At 36.6% G+C, this 12216-nt stretch overlaps 1 protein-coding gene across 1 annotated transcript in view; it reads left to right on the top strand.

Moving 5' to 3' along the window:
• The first annotated feature begins 11209 nt into the window (after positions 1-11209).
• dnr1 (defense repressor 1) overlaps positions 11210-12216 on the top strand; it is a 92476-nt gene continuing 91469 nt past the window's right edge. Inside the window, exons 1-2 of the mRNA XM_069819942.1 lie at positions 11210-11485; positions 11644-11837. Of these exons, the coding sequence (XP_069676043.1) occupies positions 11399-11485; positions 11644-11837 (281 nt within the window). The 5' untranslated portion in view covers positions 11210-11398. The remainder of the gene's footprint in view (positions 11486-11643; positions 11838-12216) is intronic.

Raw genomic sequence — 12216 nt, 5'->3', positions numbered from 1 at the left:
CTCCAGCAGTACGATAGTCGATAGTGAATTTACAATGTTTAATTTCTTTCGGCCGTGGATAAACTATAATAATAGTGAAGTGTCGGCAGATGAAGTGCCTCCCAGCCACAACCAAGACCTTCTTCTGAAAGGACGCTGACTAAGCATAAGAATTGTAATAAATGGCCAATAGGAAAGGGGGGCGAAGTTTTTTTTTTTTTTTTTTAGTAGATTATTTAGCGTTACCCAGCATTTACTCATCTTGGGTTGAGGAAAAACCCCAGAAAAAACTTCAACCAGGTAACTTGCCCCGACCGGGAATCAAACCCGGGCCACCTGGTTTCGCGGCCAGACGTGCTGACCGTTACTCCACAGGTGTGGACAGGGGCGAAGTTACGAAAACAAAGTGTATTGATAGTGCAAAATGTTAAGAACTTTATTAGAAGAATAATTGAAAATGGAGTTTTGAAAAGGAGAAATATTAATCAATCGGTGGAAGAAATGACAGGCCTTAGTTTAAGCAGCTTAAAAAAATAATAATCTCAAATATTGAAGATCCGTCTACACATCACACTCTGGGGGGGGGGGGGGAGAGGAAAGACAGAAGCCATCTGTTTGAAAAGATCTATGATTTTACACGTGATCTGGTGCGACAAACAAGTGTACAAGTCACGAATGGAATGTCACCAACAGTATAGTCCATAACATATGCCATGCGGGAGAAAACTAGTGGCACTGACTACGAATTTCCTTATGGGAAGTATGGGGTTTTCACATAAAACAGTGCAAAGAAAATCCACTAGAGCTGAAGCCTGTGACATCATTGCCTGGAGGTACTCGTATCTTGAACAGATAAGAGAGCTGTGATGACGTTTAATTAGATGAAACCTGGTACGATTGTCATATGTGTCGCATGAAAAACTGGACAGACGCTTCAATCTAATGACAGGCATGCTAACCACTCAATCATGATTTATAGTAATAATAATAATATGAAATTGTCATGTGCTGAACTGTTATTGGCCCTCTGTCTATTGTACAGCACATTAAATATTAGTAAATAAATAAATTATTATTTATTATTAAACAATTGACTTAATTTGTTCGTAAATAGAAAGTACATTGAAAAGAATCCAACCAGTTGCAAAAGAAAATACATTGAAAGAGTCCAGCCAGGAAGAAACGTTGCAACAGCTAAAAGACAACTTCCCCTAAGTGGTCTGTCAACCACTGTCACTGATGTGGATCAGGGTTCTTTACTTGTGGAGCCAAGAGTATCATCCTTATGAGAATTCTGACTTTGATTGTTTTTCTCCTGTACTCTTCAATTCTTGCCCCAGGATTTATAATTCAACAGATATTATTATTTAGGACTAATGAAACATCTGTGACATGCAGTGACTTCCTTGTTACGCATGAAAATCACATCTTTGCAAATCTTCCTATTCACCCATATTCGTATTGCACTTCAGACTTTCTCTCATTCCCAAGATAGAAGAAAATGTTGATAAAAGTGATCAGAAGAGCTGAGCGCACACAAGAAAAATTCCAGCAATGCTTTAAGAATTGGAAGAAATGCCAAGATTGGTCTCTAAGTGGACAGTATTTTGAAACAGACGAGAGCATAGTAATAACGGTGTCAAATGGACTTACGACAAAAATACTGGGTAATGGAAACATTGCAGATGAAATGCCAGTTAAAGGGACACATTACAGTTTCTTTAAAGTCACTGCTTAATATTATAAGAAAATTATAGAAACGTTAATAGTACATTATGCAACGAGCCTATAATGGTAGTAATTAAGACGCAAGTATGTTTGTTTATGAAACGAGCGCAAGCGAGTTTCATAATTTTCATACAAGCATCTTAATTACCATTATAGGCAAGTTTCATATGACTTTTTATGCTCGACCATATTTCTAACTTGAAATTATTCAAAATTAGGTCATGTTATGGTTATGTGCGAACTGGCCTGAATTGTGAGATGTGCGCAGACGCGAAAGTATTGATTTTTTCCGAGGCTGAATGTCATTGACCTTGATAGAGAATAAGATGAACATTAGTCTGATATAACCTGGAAATTGAAAAACGAGATGACAAATTGAATTTATTTGAATATTATTTACAATTAACGCTAATTATTATAGTAACAGAACATAACCTTCTGCGACAGTATTGGATTTCCAGCCTCCGTGACTTTTTGCAAATTGTCTTTCGATTGCATATCCAAGAATAATCGATACTTGCGGTTTTATAATGGTACAAAGGTGACTTGTCATTGGCTGAACACCTGAACTTTAATGAATAGGTGTACTTTAGTGAGGTCCATTAAAGGGCTACTACCAGGTGTATAATTACTACATTTCGGCATGGTCGAGCATAAACAGGATTATAGTATGAGTACAATAGAAAGAAATGAAGTATATTGTGCTGTGGTAATGTAGAAGGTGTTGCAAAAAAAAGGAAAGTACAAAGTAACTGAAGGTAATCCCAGCAAAACCAAAAGCTTTGTCTGTGCTCTGTTGACTTTGTTGATTTTTTTTGTCCTGAGGAAGGCTCAAAGGCTTGCACCACGCCCTGAGGCTTATTGTGCTTATTTCTCTGAGTGCGTTTGGTGCCATCTTATCACTTCAGGTTTGATGGAGTCTGCTTAAACAGGAATGCACCTCCATCCCCCTGTTGATGTCCTGCAGCTTCCTCATATCAACATTTGTTTTCAAATCATTTACTACGTCTTGCTGCATTCTAAAGATCACAGCACCATGAATATCGTGATTCACCATGGTGCAATCTGTCCTACACAGCTCTGATAGTTCCTGGTATGCCATAGTCCACTGTGAAAACTCTATCTGCATCTCCTGGTCGACCTAAAACTATTGAAGATGATAGATGAAGGTGAAATGAGCCTGAGGTCCAATGCAGAAAGATATTCAGCAACGGTTTCAAGGTGCCACAAGCTAATAGTACGAGATAGAATTTCCATTCAAGAGCTGTTGTGATAAATATAAAGTATTTCTCAAAATTATACGTCATTTTTATGAAATAATTGTTGATGAGGATTCACTGTGGGATAGTGACTCAATAAACAGCGCAATAGGACCAAAGAAGGCAAATGTATAACCGAAACCTTATAATCTTGCTCTGTGCTCTCGGAACTTATTCTGTCTGCATTGACCCTCTCTTCAATATCCTGCAGTCATCAGCAGTAAGTATCGTAACCTGTCATAAGGAAATATGTGTTGCTATCAGAAGAATAGAGAAAACTTGAGAAAAGAGAGTTTTACACATAGGTGTGTCGAGAAAATAATCAAATTGAATGAAAGCTTAATTTCTAGCACTACAATAAAGAATAGCCTGAGATGGCTGGCATTTGAAGAGACAGATCCTCAGGCTGTTCAAATGAAAGCCATTGCTCATTTAGACTTTGTGAGTGACAGGACTACTGGGCGTTCAGTTCAAAATGCGTCATGGCTCGCTGTATGCCGTCATGTGGCTAGCCGATGAGCCTAGAGAATTCAATCTTCCTACACTTCCGCAAAGGCGTATTACCTAAATGCGAGAGAAGTTGCCTAGCAAGTACGGCGTTCATTCTGAAGATTACTTACCGATACGTACGGTAATGCCAGTATTGGCAAGAATGTGAACTGTTTGGAAACACGTACTGAACTGATTTTTTTTTTCTTACTGTCGGGATATGGGGAGAGGGTTAAGACGATTACTTAAGTATTTGTTGACATTAACTTCGACGGTCAACATGGACACGGAGCATTTGATTTGTGTTGTGGAATGTTGCCGTACGCAATCGATGATAACAAATACCCTGCGTACGACTTGCCTGCGCAAAACACAGTTCGAAAGAGGTTATGGTAGCACACAGACTTTACAGACGGCCATCTGTTGCTACGACATTCAAGTTATACCGTACACGTTCTAAAGTTCAGATTGAACGCCTTGATTAATAGGCAACTTCTCTGACACAAAAGCTGAAACTTGCTTCAAATCGCTGACTCACAACAGTGACGTCATGACACACTTTGAAATGAACACCCAGTATTGCAAGCCATTAGCCCAGGTTAAAGTGAATAATTAGTAAAGTTGTATCAGCTGTTTAACTGTCACCAGCTACAAGATGAATTACATAATGTGTAAGCAGATGAATCAGAGCATTTAAATCCCCAGAACTGCTAAAATATTTTACAGACAATGGTTTAGTCTCCATCTGTGAGGAAGTAACGAAGTTACTCTGCTTAATTCCGGCAATATCTCAGCAACTATAGTCAGCAGTGAATGAAGCATGAGTACCTTCAAAAGATTCAAAACTGTCCTCAAAAACTCCATGAACAACAGTCACTTGTCATGTTTAAATTCTTTGGAAATTCAAAAGAGACTTCTGGGTGAGCATTTGTTGGGAAGGTTGTGGATGTTTTTGCAGAAAATTGATATAGGTGCAAGGTTGTTTAAGGTATGTACATTATGCATATTATTTCAAAATTATTATTTTATATACTGATTTTCTGTTTTGAAAAAAAAATCATGTTCGGAGTGAGTTATATACAAAATGCACCTTCATTTCATACACCACTTCAATTCAATTCAATTTATTAAGCCATTAAACATACAGTGATAGGCTTCGTCACAATACAGAAGGGAGGGAAAAAAAACATACATTTGAAAATACACATATAATTGAAGACCGTTTTTGCAAAACTTGCTAACTGCAAAATTTGCAAAATTGAGATTTTGGTGGATTCGTTAACATAAAGCAGGCCTCTACACAATGTTAAAGTTATCTTAGTAAAATTGAATTATTTCTCTTCATTATAGTATCAAAGTGTGATTGCTGCACCTATAATCTACTTGTCTCCATTCAGTTTTTTGTCTCTCCTGTAAAATTTAGTTTTTTTTCAGTTAGCAAGTTTTGCAAAAACGGTCCTCAATTGAAAACAGTCAAGTTTAATTAGAATGAAAACACAAAACATTTTGAAACTCTAAAAATTAATGAAAACACTTCACTCTTAATGAAATATTTGTAACTAAATGTAAATAACTTTATTTATTAAAAAACAATTTCGTATGAATTTATGTTAAGAAACTCATCTACAGAGTAGAAAGGATTAATTAAAAGCCAATTATAAAATCTAGCTTTGAAACTATTGGTTGGTAACTTATAATATTGACTGGGAAGCTTATTATATAATTTCATCCCCATGACAGAAAAATTTGTACTAGCTTTCTTCCCCAGAAAGTCAGCATTCCCATTGCAAAAGTGTATAAGCTACGCCACTGATGGCTACATGCCAAGTTGCAAGTCTGTACATGTCCACGTTGGCTCGTAGCAGGTGCTCGAGTGATCGGAGGTGCTGTGTCAGTAGAGAAATGAGCCTGTCGAGCAAAGAGCTGTGATTAAATACCTGCAAAAGAAGGGAATGTCTGCAACTCAAATTCACTAAGATATGACCAAGGTACCTTGGGAAAATCGACTGTATCTTATAGTATAGTAGAAAGATGATGATGAATGTTTAAATGTGGGAGAACATCTTATGTTGTTGTTGTTTTCTAATGCCAGGCGTTTGACAATAAAGTCATTTGACCTCTTGCACTCCAATATTTTTCAAAGATATTGTCATGGTCATCCACTGAAGCACAGATTTTGAGGTGTTCCGAATCCATTTCTTGGTTAGAGTGAAAATGGCAAGTTGTAGCCAATTTAAGTGAACACCATATTTTAACGTTTTGGTGGCTACTTCATTCACACACAACCCCCAGAATGTCTGGAGGACCACACCTGCTGTTGGTCGACGGGTCCACTGGACCTAGCTGGGAGATCTTGTTGATCACCAGCTTTCCCTCCTTAAGCCACTGGAGGACGATTTTAGTGCCATAGCAGGTCAGCACTAGGAACAGAAAAGTAGAAAGAGGAGGAAGGAAAGGGAAATGAACCTCTAGGCCTCGAATGCTCTAATGCCATTGGGGTCGAAGAAAGTAAGAGTTCAGTCAGAGGACTGGATAGGAAAGGGTAAAGAGGGAATTAGGTATTGGATAGAGGAAAATTATACCAAATTCAGTCATTAACTCATCAAGCTGACCAGTGCTAATTGATGAGTAGCCCCTCCCTTTAGTTCAGCTCGTAAAATTATGCTTACTAACAGCTGCACCACGGGAAGGTAGGGATGGGACGTTGGGTATTTGTCCAGGTTGGTTCCTTAAAGCCTTCAATGGGAAGGATTAATGGCTCTCGTCCCTGTATCCGACAGATACCCTTTTGCAGCCAAAAGATCTTTCATATTAAGATTAAGATGAACTGTCACAACACCAGAAAACATCAATCAAGTGCATGATTTAGTGCTGCAAGATCGACGAGTTACCATCAGGAATATGGTGAAGGAAACAGGCTTCTCATATCATAGTGTGCATAATATTTTGGTAAACGAATTGGGCATGAAAAAAATAACTGCAAGGCCATATATGGGCACAATTTTCGGTTATGTGAGGCACTCGATTTGAAATAGTTTGTTTACTAGGAGAGGAGACTGCAGAGTAGGATGGGAAATATAAACTGCTGTGACCTGCATCACCTTATCGTAATCGCTAAGGCGGTCAGTGGCGAATTATCAGGAAAGCGCTTGGTTAACGTGAGAGACTCGAAAACTTTTATTCAATTTGGCAAATTAATTCGGCAGCTTTAATCATAAACCTCTTTACTATATCTCCATCATTGAATTGATTTAAATCACAGGCGAGGAATTGCGTAACTAGCCAATAATATTCCATCGCGTTGTCTACGTTCATTTTCTTGAATATTCTGGCGTTTCTCAAGATTACTTAATAGATTTGCAAGTTCTCGACCTAAAATAATTTCAGAAAATCATATTTCGTTTTCTACGCACATTTGATATTTCTTTTGGAAATAATACGTACAGACAATATTTAATTCCTCGTACCTTTTAGTGCAGCGTGTTTAAGGTATAATGCCATATTTAGTATACTATGCAAATGTTAAGATCATAAGTTTTCTTCGGAATAGTACGAAAAATAACATTTAATTTGTCTTACCTTCTAATTCAGCATGTTCTTTATGACATAAGGAGTAATGTCGTTGTATATTAAATTTATTAATGCCTAATAGGATTTTCGAGCATAACATACATCGTATGTTCTCCCCTTCTAAACAGCAAAAAAACTCTTCCTCCCATTTCTCACGAAATAATCGTTTTCTAACGCGTACACACTGCTTTGATAATGCCATTATGCCACCACTGATATTGCTTATGAAACTGATACAGAACCTGCCCACGCCTAGGAGCTGCGTGAGGGAGGAACGGGGACTGTGAAGATGATGTCACTCAGAGCGATAAGCTCTGTGAAGATCAGTGAGGCATTATTTCTCAAGTGAGGCACGATGCCCATCTCTGTGCAAGGGGGTGCCTCGAATGTTGACACTGACACAAAAACGACAAAGAGCAATCAATGCTCTGCAAGCAACATTTAACAAATTTTAGAGCAAAAAAAATATCTTGAATGATATGTGGCTATGGATGAGGCATGGGTTCACCACTGTGACTCTGAAACCAAAAATCAAAATATGTTGTGGAAACATAAGGGTTCACTGACCCCTAAAAATTCAAGGTGCAGCCATCAGCAGGCAAGGTTTTGCTCTCTGGTTTTTGAGATGTCAAGGTGTTATTTTGACAGACTATTTGCAGAAGTCATGCAATCCATAAACCAGTGGTTTGCAGAGATTGGATATCCCTTATTCCAGGAAGCTGTGGAAATGTTAGAGCAACGTTGGGAGAAGTGCATAATCTTCTAGGGGACTATATGGAAAAATGAAGTAAGATTTTTTTTTCAACTATAAGTGTGTCAGGACTACAGCATAGGGATCAACCCTCGTATAAAGTAATAATCAGAAGTAGAAGGATCTTTGTCTTTTTTCCATTTCATTTACTGTATTCGACAGATCTTACGTTAGCAGTGAAGCTTTAAGGGAAGACTCCACTGAAAATCATGAAAAATTTTCCAAATTTTTTTAGCTATTTCACTTATTCAGAATTTATATTTTCATACCACAAATGGATTCAGCTCAATTCTGATTACAAATACTCGTATGTTAACACTTTTGAAATTAAGGCTGGAGGGGGGCATGGAATTTTAAAAGCTGTCAAAATTGTTTTTCATCGAAGAATTCTTTTTTAAAATTTCTGATTACAAATCTAGTAAATTAACTTTTTGTTGGCTCCCTGAAGTTACTAGATGAATGTAGCGGAGGAGAATATTAATTTAAATAAATATTCATTTTATTTTCAAATCTATTTTTCTGTGTTCATTTTTGTTGATTCAACACCAACTTTCTTATGCCAATCTGGATGAAATTTTTACTGCAAGTATTTATGAGGTAGCTGCATGTTTCCATGCATTTATTTTGTGAGAAATGCTGCTAGTTTATTTTATTAATTTTTTCTTAATGCAGCATTTCTCAAAAAATAAATGCATAGAAACATGCAGCTACCTCATAAATACTTGCAGTAAAAATTTCATCAGGATTGATTAATATTTGGCATAAGAAAGTTGGTGTTGAATCAACAAAAATGAACACAGAAAAATAGATTTGAAAATAAAATGAATATTTATGTAAATTAATATTCTCCTCCGCTACATTCATCTAGTAACTTCAGGGAGCCAACAAAAAGTTACAAGATTTGTAATCAGAAATTTTAAAAAAGAATTCTTCGATGGAAAACAATTTTGACAGCTCTTTAAATTCCACGCCCCCTTCCAGCCTTAATTTAAACATACGATAATTTGTAATCAGAATTGAGCTGAATCCATTTGGGGTATGAAAATATAAATTCTGAATAAGTGAAATAGCTAAAAAAATTTGGAAAAATTTTCATGATTTTCAGTGGAGTCTTCCCCTTAAGATGTGGAACAAGGCAAGAGTTATACTATTTTTTTTTTAGCGAGATGAGATCTGGAGGAAAGAGCCAGTATTTTTTAGGCTGATGTAAATATCACTGAAAACGAAGGACAGGCCCTTCATTAATTTTAATTCGTTTCTTTAGTTAAACTTTTTATGATCAGCTTACAACTAAAGTAAAATATTTAGACGCACTTTCTTCAGCACAGTATTTGAATGCAATCCAACAGATCGCACTTGTTCACTGCCGAAGACTAGTTCGTCTCTTGTCTTTTTCATTGGTCATGAACCTCCTTTGCTATAGGTTTTACATAGGTACCAATGTCTGTGGGGAAGGACACGATTCTATGGACACACATTTGTGGGCCTCCCCTAGTCTGGAATCAGCAAAGTGTTGGAGCCTCCACTGAGACACACACGGGACAGAACATTAATAAGGGACGGTGGATGTCCCTTATTAATATTCTGTCCTGTGTGTCCGAAGTAGGATTCGAACCCACGAACATTCGGACCGCGCTGCATAAGGGAAGTGTGTCTTCTAGTTTGTTTCAGTTAATTAAAATAGAGGTGAATGTAGATCTTTCTTGTATGTATACAGCACATAATAATAAATCTGCATGCAGTTTTGTTTAAAATTACCACATGTATAATGCTATAGTGTTATGCGTAGAGTTGCCAGACGTCCTTGATTTTCCAGGATTGTTCTGGGTTTTAATGGTGCGAGTTGGATTTGTCCCGAAATGCCAATATATATATAATAAAAAAAGAAACCATCTTGAGTCTTGCGTACACTACTTTTAACACTTATTAATAGGAGATTGATAAATGGGCAACTTACTAGTGTTACATATTTAAGCACGTGGGCTTACAGCTGTGTATATACCGAAACAGCTGTAAGCCCACGTGCTTAAATATATAACACTAGTAAGTTGCCCAGTTATCAATCTTCCATACAAGAAACAATTTATTTTATTGTTGCTCATTTCTATACCAAAATTATTTCTAAATCCATGTTGAATCTTTCGTACACTACTTTTAACACTTGAATATAAATAAATGATTAAATGGCGATCTTACTCGTGTTAATTGTGACAATTGTAACAATTAACACGAGTAAGATCGCCATTTAATCAATTATTTATTTCTAAAATTCTTTCTTCGTTTTTTTTTCAAGATCCCATCCGATATATAACTACAACGTCTTTGATCCTATCCAACCTATGTTCAAAGTTGCTTCAACCCTAGATCTTCAACTTTTGGTCATTAATGCCGCCTGGCGCCTTCTATGGAGTTGAATTGAAATAAAAAGGATAATACTATAGTATGCATTAGGTATTATATTATATAGAATTGGTATCTTTATTCTTTAGTCTGTTTGGAAGTTGATTTATTATTGATAGGATTTAAATGCTGTATCATCCATTTCTTCTAAACAAAATAAGGTGTAATAATGACATTATTTTTCCAGACTTCTATCAATAATTCTAAGAAAATTTAATAATCTAGGAAAAACATAACAAAAGTAAAAGTTTAGGCCCAGTATAATTAGTTGAAATACATAAAACGAATAAAATCAGTTGTATTTCAAATTGAATCAATTCAAATGTGTAGTCACGTTAGTAGTAACGCAGTATATCACCTGTCTTGGATTCCTGATCTGGCAACCCTGGTTATGCGCGCAAGCAACAAATTATACTGTTTTGTAGCTACGTAATTGCTTCTTTTCTCATCTATTTTCAAAGTCACAGCAAATTTACCCTAACAATCCTAGTATATTATTATTACTGCATGGCCACCCTTCCAGGTTTGAAGGATGTTTGTCAATGTTACACGCGATCGTAATGGGAAGCGGAAAACTTGAAGTGCGAACTGGAACAATGTCTTTGTATTGTAAGTTCTTGTCTAGGAGTGCTGACGTTTATGCGTTTATTGTTCCTATATGTCATGTGTTATTGAAATATAAATAAGTTCCAATACATACTAAATCTATTATATTAACACAAACTGTGTTTCATATAATAATAGGTCATGAACAATTTTACGAGGTAAACAACACTTCTTAGCCATGACAGAAGTCACGTTCACAACACTTGGTTGTCACGTTCCCTTGCTGTTTGAAAGTGTGCGGGGATAAATAATAGCAATCAAACTGGACCTGCAACTGCGAGAACTAATTGTAATACAATAGGAACATTCAGATATCTGTTATTCCCCTGCGCACCCATTACCGCATCAAGGGGGCAGGGCTATCTTCATCCTTCGACCAATGAACGTTATGTGTGTTATGCAATAACGCCACCAAGTGCACGGTGGAAAAAGTCGGAACTGTGGACATTCATTGTTCATGTCTGCTAATAAACTGATGGACGTTGACAGACAATGGTTTTGGGATTGTGTGTTTGGGTTGTTCCAAATCCACATTGCAGTGAACGAAGTAATAAACATTTTTTCGTTTATAAAATGAAAGTGTTGTGCTAGCATTTGGCTAGCTAATCGAACGAATATGTGGTGTCTTGTAAGTCAACCGAATTCTGTGATATTAGAAGTTGAAGTCGATCCAAAGGCAAAAGGCCAAGAATGCTTAGAAAAGGTAATTTTCTGTTATTTGTTACTGATTTTACAAATATATATTTCTTTAATTCTCTTATAGGCCTAGTGTGAAAATACTATCTGTGCTATTTTAGGAAGAACATCATTTTATTGTACCATTGTCAAGGTTGGTTTTAAAGTTGCCAAAATATTTGTCAGGTGTGCCACTGCCTTGGTATAAGCAAGGAGTCGGATTATTTCGGCCTTAAGTACCATGGAGCAAAAGGTGAAGAACTGTGGCTCAATTTACGCAATCCTATAGAACGGCAGGTGGTGGGCCTTCCACCACACCGCTTTGCTCTGCGAGTAAAATTCTGGGTACCGCCTCATCTTCTCCTCCAGGATTCAACAAGGTAATTTGACAGTTACAATATAAACAATGATGGTTGATATCTGGGTGTGTCCAGATAGTGTTGTTAAATGCATTATATTTTTAACAGAGTATTTGGAATAAGAAGAATCTTGATTTTTTTTTTTTTTCGTTTAACGATGAACCGAAGTAAGAGGAAAATTTGCTAACGTGAAGAAGCGAATAAAGACTTGATTTACGACGCACCACTCATTTCAAACGTTGTTGTTGTTACAGATGACTATTGGAATTTAATCCTTTTACTTTACTACATAGTAAATTACAGAATAAGAACACAAGTCAGTCATTTCAAATGTAATTTACTACATTTTCCAACAACTTTTCTTCCTTCAGATAGACTATATCGTTACATTTACAACTCA

The sequence above is a fragment of the Periplaneta americana genome, chromosome 3, assembly GCF_040183065.1.
Source record: "Periplaneta americana isolate PAMFEO1 chromosome 3, P.americana_PAMFEO1_priV1, whole genome shotgun sequence".
In the NCBI taxonomy this organism is placed as follows: Eukaryota; Metazoa; Arthropoda; class Insecta; order Blattodea; family Blattidae; genus Periplaneta; species Periplaneta americana.
The sequence above is the reverse complement of the archived record's forward strand: the minus strand, read 5'-3'. Positions and strand labels throughout refer to the sequence as shown.